Here is a 17,781-nt window from a genome sequence, read left to right on the forward strand (position 1 = left end):
GATGGTTTCTTGTCATCCATCAGTCAATATCACTGAGGCAAGCTTCAAGGTCTGGACGTGGGTTGGTGCTTGTTTTGGGAATTCTTAGGATAATTTGAGTATCGTCAGCGTCGTTGTAACGGGAGAGGTTGTGCACACAGATCATTCCGGTAGAGTGGTCAGATAGACGTTGAAAAGGACAGCAGAGAGGCAGGTGCCTTGGGGTACTCCAGTGTTCACAGCACGAGCAGTTGAGACAAAAGGGGAGAGGAAAGCAATTTGTTTCCTATTGCTGTGGAGAGCCACAGATTCCTAGGGAGTGGAGGCAGTTAAGGAGGATAGAATGGTTAACAGTGTCAAAGGCTGCTGACAGATCAAGGAGAATCAGCGCTGCACATCCCTCAGAGACTGCCGCGACCTTTAGATTTTCCCAGATCGAGATCAGAGTGGTTTCTGTTCCGCGGCGTGGCCTGAAGCCTGATCGCGCGGGATCGAGTAGTTTCTCAGATTCTACGAAGTGGTTGAGCTGGGAGCATTCAGCCAGGTCAATGAATTTCAGGAGAAGTCTGGTGTTGGAGATCGGCCTGCAATTCTTAGGGTCAAGGGGGTTGAGGGATGCCTTTTTTAGAAGGGGTTTGGCATGCGCTTCTTTAAATGCCTCTGGAAAGGTGCCAGAGGTGAGGGAGACATTTAGCATGGACCTTGCATGTTCTCCTGCGTAAGTAGAGGAGAGTATTTCTTTCAGAAGAGGGGTAGGACAGGGGTCACGGGGGGTCCGGAGGGTCTGCTGCCAGATAGTAGATCTTAGAACTTGTTTCTCGAGATGGGTTGGAAAGAGTCGAAGGCTGGCAAAGCGGACGTCGGAACAGGATAGGGAGGGATAGGTATGGGTCAGGGGGTGAGGGTGGAGAGTTTGGCGTTAAGGGTTGCCGTGCATTCAAGTGCAGTGTTGTAGAAATGTAGCGAGAGGGAATCGCAGAGCGTTTGTGTGGTGGTGATTTGGGCAGAGGTGCAAGTAGGTCTCACGAATTCGGAGAGGATATTGTGGAGTTCCTGGGCAACTTCATTGTAAGCTTGATCACAACAATGTATCGCGTTCTGCAAGTTTTCCATGCAGGACAACCTCAAACACCATCATCGCAATAGTGTAGATGCGGAAAAGCATTGAAAACGTTTTTTTGGCCTTTTTCCCACACGCGCACTATTCATGATCTTTGCCTTTTCAAATCTGCACTATTGATTTTCACTTCTTTAACTACTTTCAAATTGCGAAATCCGGATGCCAAAGCTTGGACAATGAGGATTTTCACTCACTGATAAAAAACAGAAGATATTTGAGTAATTGCAAAGCAGTTCCCGTAATGCTTGAATCTAATTATGCGACTTTAATATAAGGTCATATTTTCTGAGAGCGTTCTATGTCCATCAAACACCCATTTAAGGTCAGCTGTTTTGTAACTGAATGTCTATGTTCTTTTATGAAACAAATTACTAATATTAAGAAACGACTACACCACCGCTGCCTCCGAACACCAACATGATATCTCACCTGCCAATCTCTGCAAATTATCTTCTGTAGAAGTCAAAACGGACACGCAATTAAGGCCCTCACTCCTAAGCGGTGTGAACTAATAACATTCACATCTGCCCCTGATGAAAACCTTCATATAAGAAGGGGGAATCCCAAAAATCCCGCCATACACCTCATGAAATAAATTACTACCCTAACCCCCCATCCACATATATAGTGCCAAAGAATGTAAAATAAAACCGTTATTTTCTATATTTTTTGCAGCATTTTTTCCAGCCACGAACAAATCACTGTATACCGCATGGTGCCTCTGAGGCTAAGGAATTATGTAGAGCAGTAATTTAAAAGTGTTTACTCAAGTAAACATCCACCATGCATATCAGCACTCACCATTTTAGAAAGGAGAACCCATTTGTTAGCCAAATATTTCTAAACTCTTATTGCTTATTCTAACTTATGTTAATTGGAAGATAATTATCTTACTCTATCTGCCGGAAAATACTACCACTTGCTTATTCTCAAAAACATGTTTGGAAGACTTTCAAGAATGCAATGTATAACTTGACTCATTCCTAATATCAGCAGAAAGAGATCAATCAAAACAATGGAGTGAACCCAGGGAAACATGGCTTCTGTGGGTATAGATGATCATGAAAAATACTTTAAGAGTCAAAAAGACCTGTGGGTAAAACAACTGTGGTTTTAGGGTCTATCTAATCAAGAAAGAAAGAAAGAAAGAAAGAAAGAAAGAAAGAAAGAAAGAAAGAAAGAAAGAAAGAAACAAAAGAACAAAGAAAGAACACATGTGGGAGACACATGTAGTTTCCGTGACTCTGACCATTCACCTCTCATCCTCAAACTTGCACATTCTCAATTCATTCAAACAATTCTACCCTTGAGGGAATGAATCCAGGGCCTCTTGTACAACAAAATGTGTCTCTATTAGCAGTTTTAATACACACAAATATGTGTTTTTATTATACAAATTGTTTTTTTTAAACAAACAAATAGTAGTCTCTCATCCACTATAGGTGGACTCTTCTTCACAGATAATTTGCTATGGGGTTAGTAGAAGTGTGCCTACATATGCTTGCAGCAGATATTATTTGTATAAAGTGATAGCAGAATTGATGTTGGTCTGGACTTGCAGCCTAAATTAATTTCATGTGGCCATGTAAATGATTCAGAACCATTTTAGATATTTCCTTCTGGCCAAATGGCATTGTCAATCACACAAAATATAAACAGATGATAAACCTTTGTGTACTCGGTCTCAGATCCGCATTAGTTCACTAATGCACTGTGTAATCATAAACATCAAAAATGTCAACAAACATGTGTTTTGCCCTTTTTAAGGGGGGTTCTAACTTGAGCACCCCTCAATTTATATGAGGCCTTCATCTGGACAAACAGACAATTTAAATCCCCATGATGAAACTGAAATATCTGGCTTTCATTAAATGTTGTTGCTTCTGCAAACAAACAAATACAATGTTCCGTAAATTTCAAACTCAACAAACATGTTTCAGTCAACCAGTCAGAGGGCACATTCTTACTTAGGACTCTTGATAGATGTCCCTCTCAATTGCATCAAATGCTGTTCTTGATATTTTACCTCTAACGTTAGGTTTCACTTATAGGTGTGGATTTCTGAAAAGAAAGCACACATGCATCCCGGCACCAAACCCATACATTTGGTGTCAAAACCCAAATCTATTTTCAAGTGCATTACAAGAACCTATTAATGGGCTATATTACCTTTCCCACGCTGGTGTTTTCACAGTTAGAAATATCTCTGGACCATCCTATTTCAGATGTAGTCAGCGCAGCCATTCACTTGCTGGAAATTACTAACTCTTGCTTATTCTCAAAAACATGTTTGCAAGACTTTCAAGAATGCAATGTATAACTTGACTCACTTCTAATCTCAGCAGAAAGAGATCAATCAAAACAATGGAGGGCTCTCAGTGAACCCAGGGAAACATTGCTTGTTTGGGTATACAGTGTTACCTGAAGGAATATTAGTGGGGCATTTGTTACATTGTTGTTTGCTAGATGATCATGAAAAATTACTTTAAGAGTCAAAAAGACCTGTGGGTAAAACAACAGTGGTTGTATGGTCTATCTAATCTCCTGGCCTCTCTCTGCTGATGCTGACCTCATGCCAATGTATCCAGGATTGAGAATCCCTCGAGCAACCAAGGTTATGTGGCTGCCAGTACTCTCTGGGACATCATTCCTACAGGCTATAACAGCTACTCCTGCCAGGTTTCTTCTTGCTCCTGCTCTGCTGCATCTCTTACATTTGTTACACCTTGCAGCACTTCACCCCAGTGGTGAGTAGTTCTGTGATCTGCTCTCATGGATCCCATTAGTCTATTGTGATTTAGTTCCTCCTCTTTTGCAAGCATTCCCTGTTTCTGATTTCTAATCACATTGTCTAGGGATAGGAGGCTATGAAACCTCCTGTTTCAATGACAGATTTGCTTGATTTCAAGAGCTCAAGTAAATGGGGCCTACATGAAAGTCAGGTCTGCTAAAGAGCCTCACCTTCAAAAAGCATTCTGTGCCTCGAAAAAAGTGGTGTTAGTGGTTTCTCTCCAGATAGGGCTACTAGCCGATAGGGTAAGTAACTGAATCACTTCACCTATATAACATCTACATATAGGACTTCAATCTATACCGCCTGTTGTTTGCAGTTATTTGGAATGCCAGCAGCTGCTAGCTCATATAGCTTCCCGACATGGAGGTATACACAGTGAGGGCATGTGAACATTCAGGAACTGTGTTGTGTAGCAGTTTCTCATGTAATTGTCATTTAAAAAGCTAATTCGGCACTAAGGGAATCATGTTATACCATAAAGATGATCTACTTGGCACATATTACTTAATAATATAACTGTGTAAGGAAAGGATGCTCTGATAAATAAAAACTGTGCTAACACTAAATTAATTTTAGGAGCAGTGGCCCTACTTTTAAAAAGTGCTGTCTCAGCCATTTAATTTGAATTAGCATGTTTGACAATCATGATTGGCGTATCGTTGCCTCATAGGTTACTTACCTGTCAACCCAAATGGTTTAGCATGACATTTTATGCCACTTTACCTGGAAAGGAGTGGGTAAATTCGTCTTCCAAGAACTCCTACACCTTGTGGCGGAACTGCAGCCTCTTTTGATTTAGGGGCTGTGTTGAATAAAACACTGGCACTTTGAAACTACTATGGTATTGATTAGGCACAGTACAAAAGTATAGTAGCATAACATAACACAAACTACCCCCTATCAAAGGATGGATAGAGTGGCATAAAAGGAATTTGCTTCCCATTCAGAAGTGCATGCAACCGAAGCCTCAGTGCAGAAGGATGTGCAGGGGGATGTGCAGCTGGGACTGTGCCTACACGTTATCCCTTTAGTGCCTTGCGGGACAAGTGGATCTGTGTGCACCACAGTCCTTAAATCCTAGGGATCTGGATTAGAGGCTGGGTGCCTAATTATTGGAGACTGGACTCTTTGGCACCACAATGATTTTTGGAAATTGCTCCAATGGAGGCAAGCAAGCCACGTTTGAATTTCTACAATGTCACAGCCTTCAGAGAGGACGATCCAGCGTGGTGGTGAGTGTTTGTAACATGCAAATCACACGCTAGTGCAAGAAATACTGCATTCAATCATTGAAAAACAGGAATCTCCCACTGCCATTGAGCACAGAGTTGGAGAAGTTGGTGCAGAAGGGCCTCTTGTTTTTCCAAAACTTGCACAAAAGTATCAGAAAGGGTAACATCCACTGAGAATAAGATAGCAGGAAGTGAAGGCATTGTCAAGGATCTGAAGTCACATATGGTCACTGTTTTGGTACCCACCAAAAGCCCTGTAGAGAATTGAAGATGCAGAGGGCGCTTGCATCATTAAGGTAGTGGGAAGGCTAGAGGGAAAGAACGAGAAAGACTCTGTGATCTTCCTAGAGTCAAATCTCTTAAAGTTCCTATTGATTCTTATCAAACAGACCTGGCAAGATCACGTGTGTGGTTGCATGGTAAACTATTTTCATCCAGGTATGGATAGGTCTGTGTGGGTGGGGGAGGTGAGCATAGATTTCTGCAGTTGACAGTTTATGTTACTGCAGCATCCAGTTGGAAGGAGATTGAATGTCAGCGATTGAATGTTTACATATCCCTCAAATGAGTGATTTAAATGTTTTAACATCTTCCGAACTCTAGAATGTATTCATTTTTTTCCTCGTTTTTTGTGAACTTGCTGCCACGATTCAAATGGGTGAGGTCATATCCGAGGGATGGGATTCTGAGAGAGTCACAAGGCAGGGCTGCCCTCATTCCTTTTGCAATGGAGTCATTCAGGAATTGGCTGCAAGAAAATCTAATGGTTAGGGTCATCACAGTATCAGGGAGAGAACATAAGGGTCTTAAAGCTCTAATCTCCTTCTATTCCTAAAGGATATGTTATGTTAGATATATTCTAGACTCTCCAAAATATGTTGGAAATTGAAGAGAGTTTTGGGATATGCTCAGGTTTAAAGATTAATTAGGGTAAATCCTGACTCTTTCCTCTCTGGAGTTTCCATTGGGATTTCCCTCAGCTGTTCCCTCTGCTATGTGCTGTGAAGTTCAAGTACCTGGGCATTCAGATCTACCACAATGTTACTGACCACTTCCAGCACAATCTGCTCTTGAGCATTCTTGCAGTGATTATCTGATTTGATTTTGGCATCAAAGTGTGTCCATGTCATTCAGCAAAATGACAATGTTTCCCGGGCCTCTATACAGCTTCGATGGAACGTTTGTCCACATCATGTCTTCCATGTTTAAGGAACTTGATAAACTACTGTTTAGGTTGCTGCGAGGCAGAATCTGTGACAGGTGTTCTGAAAGTGTTAGTGTTCTTTTAAAGACAGTCGCATTGGAGTTCTAGACTTGGCTTCCCACCTCTGGCACAAGCGCTGAACCCAAAAATCATGTGCTTTGCACTTTCACTTCCGAACAGGGTATCAGTTGCCTGTTAATTTCTAGGAAATGGAAGGAAGGTAAGAATAAGGGCATTCACAATTTTAAAATAAAAAATGCACTATGCTAGGCACCCCCCCTTATAGGTGCTACCACCCTTCATTTGTGAAGCAATGAAGTTGTTGCTGGGCCTTGGTGTCAGGAGAATGTACCTAGGTGGGGGACCTATTCGAACATTATGACTACTTAACATGTCACCAAGAACAAAAGGGATTCCACATACTGCAGGAATGTCTTCTGCCTTGTTCTGGGGTTATCTAGTGTGGTGAGTAAGGAGTCCAGGGGATTCCACGAGCTAGTGGAAGATGGACCTGGGGGTATGGAAAGTATCCCCTGATCAACCTCTCTTTGTCCATTCACAATACAGGAGACAGAAACAAACAGCTTTCCTCTAACAGCAATAACCTATTCATTATAGGGAGTTTATTAGATGCCTGTGATTTGTTAGAGGGGAGCTGCAATTGAGAGACACCTCCCAATTACAGCTCCAATCTAACAAAACAGAGGCGTCTAATAGGCACCGCCTGACATTATGGTGCTTTCAACTAAACTGCCATGAATTGGGAAGCTTTGCAGTTCAGGGCGAGTGCCTTTGGGTCTTGTTTGATATGGACTTTTAGAAGTGCAGGAACCATTACTCACCAGCATACATAATGTTGAATTTGGACAAGATACTAGGAAGACAGATGAGAATATCACCATGTGTAGTGAAGAAGACAAAACTCTTCTGGGGAAACCACACACTTACATCCATGAATCAGACAGTCAATTTTCCCCTTCCAAGATGGTGGACCCAATTTTCAAATTGTGGCCCACATCCCTGAACATGAAGCAGTGCAGTGATTAGACAGCTTATTATCCCCAAACAGCATTTCACTATCCTTTACTCCGCCCGAACATTACCATTAGTCAGACCCAGAGGTGGGCCCATGTAGAATATAGAAACCCTAGCTTAGTTCAGCAGTGTGGCGTTTTTGAGAAGGCGCTGTTAGACATTTGAGGCATGCTGCAGTACAGCAGGAGATTGCTGTGAGGAGATTGGAGCTCAGAAGAAGGCTGGAGCACAGAAGGAGATATGGGGACAGGAGGAGTTGGGGCTGGAGGAGGAGATTGAAGTACAGGGGGGGTTCCCGGATTAGAAGAGGAGGTGGGATTATAGGAGGAGATTCAGCAGGGGTTGGCATACAGAAGGAGGTCAGAGTGCATGAAGAGGTGGTAGAATAGGAGTAGGTTGGAGAACCTCAAGAGGAAAGAAGATAGGGAAGAATGGCATTTATGTGGTTGGGGACAAGAAGGAAAGAAGAAACCAGAATGGAAATATCTGTAGCAAGGAGACAATGCTGGCAATATTGGATTTCAAATCCAGCAACGTAGTCTCCATACCATGCCTAGATCTAAAGCCTGACTGTTGAGAGTTGAGTATGTTATTGCTCTCTATAAATTCCTGAAGCTGCACATACGTGATGCGGTCCAAGATCTTAAGTGAAAAATGGGATGTTGTTTATGGGACAATAGTGTTTCGCTACGGTAGGATCCAGGTTACTCTTTTTCAAAAGAGGAGTGATCCAAGCCCCCTTGAGAACCAGTAGTACGTCTGCTCGGTAAAAGAAAGATTGACAAGTTTAGTCAACCATGGAGCAACAGTGTCCATGCAAGCCTTCAAAATGTTAGAGGGATAGCTGTCCCCATGGCATGAGGTAGGTTTAATACCTGCATCAATGTTGCCAATCTGGGCCTCTGAGCAGGGTTTAAACTCAAATAAAGACTGTACATGTTCCTTGTTAAAGGAAGATATTAGAGGGTTAATGGAACTCAAAAGCCTTTTCATGTGCTTGGGGCAATGGTTTTGCTGAACCGCGAAGGATTGTTGATGCGTGAAAATGTTATAATTGAACTCATCTTGGATTGCCTGACACCAGGCAGAATCTTTGATGGGTAGTCTTTTGGGTGGAGATTTACCTTCAAACTCATTAAGAATGGAAAAAAGCTCACGTGTATTGGATTTAGCTGTGGAGATCCGATTATTAAAGCTATGATATTTTGCATTAATAATGGCCTGTTTCAAATCTTTTACAGTTTGCTTATAGGGGGAAAGCAAGAGAGGAGAGGGGTGCCTCCACCAATCCCTCTCTGCTTTCCGTTTTGTGCGCCGAAGGGCGACAATCGTATCATCAAACCAAGAGTTCTTATAAGATTTAGCTTTTACTAATTTGCAATTTTTAGGTGCCAGATCCTCAACAATAGCCTTAATAACTGAGGTAAGATGTAAAGCAAGACTATTGGGATTATTGAAAGAATCCACCAGAGTAAGCTTGGCTAAAAGTTCAGCTGACAGTATTTGTGACATAACATTTTTTCAGATTTCTTGCCATTTGCTGGGAGGTAACTTACTGGGAAAGGGTGCAATTCACTAGAAAATCGTCAAACCAGGGACATTGGCTTAGACTAATATCAATTGCAGATATGTGATGTGTCAGGACCCAGTCAAGAGTGTGTCCATCTCTATGAGTAGGAGCTGATACTTTCTGGGTAACACCAAGGGCATTCAATGTCAGAAGAAGAGAGACTGCTTGTTTCTCCTGGGGATCGTTAGCCCAGTAATTGAAATCTCTAAGAACAATCACTGGGGTGTTTGCCTTGGTAATGATATTGAATAGGTTAATACGTTTTTCCTCAAAGAGAGGAGTGTCTGATGGTGGGCGATACATTACCAGGAAGATAAGAGCACTATTTTAATTTTGCTTTATTTTGGCTACCAGGCTTTCGCAGTCATCTGGAGACAGATGAGGATTAACATGAAAATGTAATTGTTTATTGATAATAATGGCTACCCCTCCACCTCTCCGATCAGAGCGATCAGCTCTAAAAATTGAGAACTCAGGAGGAACAGCCATTGTGGCAGAAGTGGGTGTGGGGTCAGTAAGCTAAGTTATAACAATACAATCACAAGATGACTCGTTGAAGAAGTGATGCATTTCTACTCTGTGCCTCACACGTGAGCAAGTATTCAACAGAGAAATACTCATGGCAGTGTCCTGGAGATGAAATCTCTGTTTAGATTTATGATGTCTTGGGATGATAATGAAGGGTGGGGTTTGGAGGATTCTGGACTCAATCGGCGTAGGTTGGGAAGCTGTGCTTAAGTCAGAATACAGGATCACAGAAGACGGGGTCCGGCTTTGACATATCACTGTTTAAATAAGTAGTGTTAAGAGCTCAATCACCCTTGTAGGGGGCTCGGGGTCAAAGGAACCGTATCAAGGGAGTTTTCTTGAGCGGTGAGGAGTGAAGTTTCTTCTTGGTATGATATGATATGGCATTTATAATGCGCATATACACAAGTGTTTCAAGGCGCGACGCAGCAAGGGAGGGGGAACAGAGGGAAGACAGCGATCCTACTAGGCCGAGTGTCACTCAGATTGCGCAAGTGCAGGGGAAGGGGTAGAGGAAAAGTGCGGAGTGGGAGGTGCAGTACAAGGGTTAGTAGAATAAATAACAATAGGAGAAGTAGGGCCAGCTGGTGGCAAGTGCAAGGGTAAGTGCAGACAGGTGTCAAGTTCTGGTGGGGGACTGTAGGGATACAGAATACAGTCCCCTAATTGCTGGGGTTGCCAGGGAGGCTGTGCACGTGTGTAACTGGCAGGGGAAGGGACCTGGGCCCGGGATCAGAGGGTGAACAGGTAACCAGTACAGTTTCAGCCAGAAATTCAGCAGGGGAGAGGAGGAGTAAAAGCAGAAGCAAAGAGGAAGGTTTTGAGGTGCTTCCGGAACCGGCGATGGTTCTCAAGTTTCAGGGAGGCAGGGAGGCTGTTCCAGAGGGAGGCCCCACCTGAGGAAAGAAATCTACCACCAACTTGTTGCTTGGAGAAGCGACTAACCCTGAGGGAGTTGGAGGTGGATGAGCAAAGAACTCGAGAAGGAAGACATTTAGGAAGAGAGAGTTGAAGGTATTGAGGCCCCAAGCCCCAGAAGGCCTTGTGGACAATGCATAGGGTTTTGCACTTAATCCTCATCGCCACTGAGAGCCAGTGCAGAGATTTCAGTCCTGGAGAGATACAATCCCTGGGCTTGAGGCCAAGGACAAGTCTCGTAGTTCTGTTCTGGATGAGTTGCAGAGGGCGGAGTGCAGAAGCAGGAAGATTTAGAAGGAGTCTGTTGCAGTAGTCCAGCCTAGAGAGAACCAGAGCTCTGGAGACAGTGAGCTTCTGGGGGAAGTAGAGGAAAGGAAGAATACCTCTAAGGAGGTGCAGCTGGTAGTGAGACTTCCTAGAGACATCATAGATGTGAGGAGAGAAGGAGAGTGTGGAGACGAAGATGACCTCAAGGTTTTTTGCCTCACAAGTAGGAGCAGGAGGATGGCCAAGAGAGGCCGGCCAGAGAGAGACAGGAAAGGAGGGAGCAGGTGTGCCGATGAGGAGAATCTCAGTTTTACTGGCATTAAGGCAGAGATCATTGGCGGCACACCACTCCTGGATAGCACACAGATAGAGATGAGAGTCGAAGAAGAGGTGGCCGAAGGTAGCCTGAAAATGAGCTGAGTGTCATCTGCATAGCCTGGAAGTTGGGGCAGAGAGCGGCAATGCGGTGGGCAAAAAGTGCCAGGTATTGGTTGAACAGCCAGGGAGAGAGGTTAGACCCCTGAGGGACACCACAGGTATAGATAAAGATAGAGGAGAGGAAGGACCCAAGTTGGACCCGAGAGGGTCAATCGAAGTGGAAAGAAGTCAGCCACGCCAGGGCCTGACCAGTGATACCCAAGTTATCATGCAGACGGTTGAGCAGGATGGCATGGTTGACCGTGTCAAAAGCAGAAGAGAGATCAAGCAGGATGAGGACACAGGGGGTGTTGGAATCAAGGTTTGAGAGCAGGTCATCACGGATGTTCAGGAGAGCAGTTTCCGTGCTTCTGGCAGCTCTGAAGCCAGACTGATGGTCATGAAGACAACCAACAGATTCAGTGTGAAGATTAAGCTGGGAGATGTCCAGCTTTTCCATGAGTTTGCCCAAGAAGGGAGTGATGGAGATTGGGCGATAGTTAGCCAGACAGGTCGGGTCGGCAGAGGGTTTGTTAAGAAGAGGGTGCACAAGGGAGTGCTTCAGGGGGATGGGAAGACTCCAGTGGTGAAGGAGTGGTTGCAGAAGTCGGCCAGAGCACTTCACACAATATCTGAGTGAGAACGTCATGAGATGCCAAATACTGGGCCACGGTAGAGGTCTGCATTGCAACAGGCAGCGTGCAATAGTTAGCCAGAATACCTCCATGATTCCTCATAGAGGAAGAAGTATTTTGAACAAATGCAGGCATGGAAGTATTTAAAAAATTATCAATGGTATTAAGAAAAGACTTCATAAAGATGTAAATATTACAAAAGATATTAGTACCTGAAAGTTTTGTGGACACCAATACGAGCTTACGGCTGTAGACACTCCGGTCACAAATCGGCACTAACCGGCTTTTTCCTTACGTGCCAGCGCTAACGTGCCTGGGGACTATCAAAATGCAGACTAAGAACTACAAAAACAAAGGAACATGTAGTTCAAATGGCATCACAGTGGTATAAAATGTAAAAGCACATGGGTTGGAAAGAAAAACACTTCAAAGAAATTATTAGTGAGCATGGCAAGCTATGAAACAGTATAACTAATGAAATATAACCTCTAAATAAAATCGTTCAACACGAGTTAAAACAAATTAAAATAGATTAGGAGGCAGAGAGCTCAAATGCAAAGTGTGGAAAGACACGAAGTAGCAGCAACTAAAGGAGTGGCCAGAAGCGGTCTCCTTAAATACCGGCACTAACCGGCTTGTTCCTAACGCACCTGGGGACTATCAAAATGCGCTCTAAGAACTACAAAAACAAAGGGACTTGTAGTTCAAATGGCAGCACAGCCTTATAAAATGTAAAAGCAAACAGGTTGGAAAGAAAAACACTTTTAAAAATCATCAGTCAGCAAGGCACACTAAGAAACAGTATAACTAATGAAATATAACCACTAAATAAAAACAATTAAAAAACATAATAACCAATGTTTGCATACTTTCTGTCTTGTATTTTATCCATGTCATCTTCGTGACAATACCAAGAGTATATTTTCTTCAGTTTGCGAGGATGCCCAATGCACCAAGGGACTGCTGTACCAGGTTTCCTGGCACAGCCTAAGATACCAGAGTTATCTTGCACAGTGCTAGCAATGGATGAAAGTCATCAGGTGTGTCCTGTACCCCAACAGCGACCTACTGTGATTCTGAAAATGCTGCACTGAAATGAGGTAAATGTGATGCATACATAGCGAAGAAAATGTCAGATATTGAATGGGGTGTAAAATGCTTACAACTCTGGGAGGTTACCCATAGGAGTAGGTTTAAACTATTGCAGCATAGCCTTCTTCACAAGACCTACATTACACAACGTACAATGGATGTGGCTTTCCCTGCTACATGCTGAGAGTTTCTTGGAGAGGAGGCATATTTCTTGTACTTAATTTGGTTTTGACCAAAAGATTGCTAATTCTTTGTTAGTACAGGCCCTAGAAAAAATAACTGGGAAAATGGGACATGTTTATTAGGACTCAAAGGGGCACATGGTTTATATAGGTTTATTTTATTTTATTGTGCTATACCTTAATGATATGGAAGATTGTGATGCATTGGCTATCTCCAGTGCCATGCTACATGGTTAAGGAAACTGGCGGTTTGGCCCACTATCCAAAATGAGATTTTGACTCAAAAGAGGCGAAACAGAGAATGATGGGGCAACATTGGAGTGGAAGACACTCCTGAATTTCCTCATTTCTCCCCTTTCCCTCTTAAGGATCACACTTTAACATATGCCATTTTGTCCTGTTAGTGAAGAGTTTCTTTTCTCGGTCTGCCATTCCAGGTTTAATTTTAGTGATACCCGGTCACTATTTTTGAGGTGACCCTGTATTGAGCCCTCATTTAAGGTAAAGACCTAAATCCCAATTTACAGCTGCTCAGATGCGCTTTACATGTGTCTTGTTTCTTTTCATTTTCTTTTTGATTGGTAATTATTGTAGTTGTTCTCAAGCTCAACAAAACTTCACCTATCCGGATTGTATACCGGTAACTACCAAATTTCATGTTCATGGATTTATGTTATCTGTCTTTCAATTTGAGTGTGTGCTGAAGGTGTGATCAATTTGAATACAACTTGCATAAGAAAATGTGAACGGATATAAACATCCACAGATTCTTTATTTACCTGGCTTAAGAAAATAGGCGTGAAACACTTTGTTCCTAAGAGACAAACCAAGCCATTTTGCCCTGCAGCCTATAAATGATCAGACCATTTTGTGTCCCTAAATACTGAGCACAAGCCTTGATATAAGGTAACTACCCTCGGCTTATAATTGGCTTTACTACGTCAATACTGTAATGGCTTTCCAGATCTACCAGCAGCAGACAGGCCATCAACATGGGAAATAGTTTTTAAGGTGATATGATGTGTGGTTCTGCACAGTCCATTTACGTCTCTCCAGGAGGTAAAGCTGCTCTCAAGATTTTTTAAACAAGAGTTTTGCAGCCTTTCCTGCCATCAGCAGACCTGCAGTTATTAGGCAGGCACAGGATTTCTCTTCTCGACTTCTAGGACATGTTTCACATTTTGTATATATTACCCCAATGTTAAGCTATATACAGCAATTTCCGGTAGTTTTATGTATGAAGTACAATCTGGCCACCATGATCTTTGAAACATTGCCTTCAGATTGTCAATTGTATCTGCAGACATCATTTGTACATTATATGGTGATTACATACAACCTTATGTCCTCATTAGAGGTAGGTGGTGAACTTCATTCTAGCAACAGTGTTCCATCTGATGCTTGGGGGATGCATACTTTTGTGTGCTTTTGCTGGGCTTGGAAGGCCTGGCTCCTTGAGGTATGATACACACCATTATAGTCCCTGTTCTAAAAAATTCTAGAGGATCCTATTTTTTCTGCTCACCTTTTCTGCTTAATTATTCTGTTTCTGGTTTCTCATTTTTTAGAATTTTAATAACATGCAATGTTTCGTTATACCTTGATATATTTTACACTTTAACAAACAGTTTTGCATTTATACATCCATTTTGTAATTTTGCATGTGGAAACAATGTCAAGTTCAGAAAGCATTTCGAGTCTAAACAGTTTCTCTCTGGAAAACTATTCATACATATTGAACTAAATTTATGTCTGCAAGAACCATGTTTTATTGTGGGTGATATCACAGAATCATTTGATGCAACATCATCAATGTGCAATGCATACTTTAGTATGTGAAACATGATAGCAAATAGAAAATATTATGTTTATTCATTTGTAGATGAAATGTGTACTATTGTTTTTTTCTGTTCTAGGTAACTAGGCATGATAAAAGCCTCATGAAGCCTCTTTATGACAGATACAGGATCATAAAACAACTGCTGTCAACAGCAACCTTGATTCCAACAATTGTAAGTGAAATAAAAATAAATCATTGTTTTGAATGCAAACATCCTGCTTCATTCTACTGTGTGGGGTGAGCATGGTTAGCACCTTGAATTTGATATGACGTTTGTATGTTTAAATAGATCCATTAATAGTATGCTTGCATTTTTTCTAAAACTCCCACTATGCATTTTCATTTTTCAGATTGATGTATGTTTAAACATTTTGAACTGTTCAAATTTCCAATGAGGCACCTTTGCCACTATTTGTTTTTATTTTATTTTTTATTTTATGCAAAAAAGATATATAAAAGAGAAAAGAAAAACACATCAAATATGAAAAAAAAATAACCAGCATATACATGTCAAGCAGTATAAAAAAAGAAATACATAATCCATAGCGGATCACCCCACTAAAAATCATCGATTAGTTTAACACTGATTAAAAATGTGACACTCGCAATTAAAAGAGCTGTGTTGATTCCACTAAAAATTCTGCTCCAAAATTCATTCTTGTTCAACCATAAATAATCATGGACACAATTTTGAAACATTAATCTTAAAGGAAGCAAAACTGGACACGTTATAACAATGTGCTTTAAAGACTCAGGTTCATTTAAGTAATACCTGCAGTTGACGTTGAGAGACTAATTCTTAGCATACAACATATCTCTACTGTGTAGCAAGTACAGCCTGAATCTTAAAAGGACCTAAATTACCTGCAATGTGTATTTTTCTGCATGTATTTTGGAATCATGCCAAAGCACTTATTTTCACAACTAAAATCATTATTGGTGGGATCTGCATTTAACAAGTGTTATAAGTAAGAATGAATGTATTCTAGCCTGCCATATTGATTATTTCAAAAATGTGCAGGAATCACTGAGCTCTACTTGTTGAGAGTGAGACCGATATTGATTAAAGGAGAAGTACTCTCATGAATTGTATTAGCCCTATGTATCGGGCATGTATTTTTGTGCATATATTGATCAATCCACATTTTTTCCCCAATGCATCTTTCCTTCAGTTTTCTCACATTTACACATGCGAATATCACGAGTCGGAAACTGCCATCTTGTGCTAATCTTATCCATTGATCCATTGCCCTAAGTTCAAGTGCTCTCACGACAGTAAATCCGATCCACCCGCTCCTCAAGTTGACAGCGACATATTAAACCGATATGCTCCACCTCAACTCTTCTCGTGACATTGGTGCACAGCGTAGCCAAACATACCCTGTCACCACATGCGTCATCAACTTTTGAGAATATAATGATTGCAAGAATATGTTGTTTACTACAAGGCATACTTCCGATGCTTAGTTCAAATGTTACATTCCATCAAAGGTTTCAGATCAACTTCATCGATCTGTACTTGAATTATTAAGCCAAAGTTCCATGTGGTAAAATCTAATGCACTTGCGTTGCATCTTCGTTTTTGTTTTTTTGTCTATGAATGCACATGGTGTTCCCTTTATGAGGAATATAGGACTCCTTTCACGTCAAAATTCAGCACTTTGCCATCTGCACGTATTCATACCATAAATTCTGCATGTTGTTCTGCATCGCTGGCGGTGCAAATGGATAAGCTGGTGCCTTACGATTGTCCCAGAATATGATTATTACCTTTCCATTACTGATGATTAGCTTCCAGTTCTGGTTAAAGAATTCATCCACAAGAAGATTGTATCTATGGCAAACGCACATCCAAATGACATAACTATATACATTTGGGAAGGCAAAAATATAGATCAGTATCCAATGGGAAAAATAGTTAGATAATAAATCAACATTTTAATAAAAAAAACAATATTTCTGTTAAAATTGCCATTTACAATGTACGCTCTTTGAATATCAATGCGGCACATCTTTATCATGAAGGATACAATTGCATAAATATTATGTCAAAGCTTACTTGCATTATTTGCTGATTTTCATTCTAGCAATGTAAAGTTGAATGACTGTCTTGCTCAAAAGCTTGTAAAAAAAACAGGGTCCACAACAAACTACCTGCTAGTGTCGTATTTGGCTGAAAGATTCACATGGCACCTCAAGTAGACAAGGCTAGATATCGTTTTGCGACAAATAAACAGACGATAAGGTCGGGATTTGAAAAAATATAGATATCATTTTATTACTTAACACATCTTACAAAATGGACAGAAAGAATAAAGCCCATTCGAGTAAAAACGTTAACAACGAATAATATCAAAGTCACAACAAAAAAGAAACATACATACTGGTATTTATTGCCATTCAGAAATGCGACACACCCATGACGAGGTGTTTTGGTGTGTGTTACAAACTCTGGGTCCACACCCCCGTGGTTGTGACAGAGATTTGAAGCTTCGCAGACTCGAACAGAAATGGATTTATAATTTGGACTATGTCAACTGGGTCTCAACCTGTATATTGAATGGAATCTATTTCTGCACAAATAATGGTTTTTCTCTTCAATCTAATATTGGACTCATCACGTTGATACACATGGATATGTGGTAAATTCAATTTGCCCACCTCTGTGTCACCATCACAGCCCCATTGCATTTTTCATACAACACTGGATAAAATAGGCCATCTTTCTCCATCTGGCCGGAATGTTAACACGTGATGCTCATCACACTGACTTATGGGGATTTGCCCATTGGCATATATTGCACATCTAAGTCAAGGGCTTCCTGTTGCTTTTGTTTTTGTTTTTGGCCAGCAAATACGCCTTTCTCTGCCCTCTCTCCCCCTTCCGGGGTTTGTTTTTTCGCTCTCGGGTCTTTGCCTTCCCGATGTGTGGGGTGTGTCGCCCGTTTTTCCTAATTCCCACCTCAAC

General features: G+C 41.5%; 1 protein-coding gene across 1 annotated transcript in view; it reads left to right on the forward strand.

Moving 5' to 3' along the window:
- The window catches only part of FAM13C (family with sequence similarity 13 member C), an 835,708-nt gene that overhangs the window by 710,665 nt on the left and 107,262 nt on the right, over positions 1–17,781 (forward strand). The window contains exon 11 of the mRNA XM_069611221.1: positions 14,890–14,985. Coding sequence (XP_069467322.1) covers positions 14,890–14,985 — 96 coding nt within the window. The remainder of the gene's footprint in view (positions 1–14,889; positions 14,986–17,781) is intronic.

The sequence above is a fragment of the Ambystoma mexicanum genome, chromosome 8, assembly GCF_040938575.1.
Source record: "Ambystoma mexicanum isolate Mex_15411 chromosome 8, UKY_AmexF1_1, whole genome shotgun sequence".
Lineage (NCBI taxonomy): Eukaryota > Metazoa > Chordata > Amphibia > Caudata > Ambystomatidae > Ambystoma > Ambystoma mexicanum.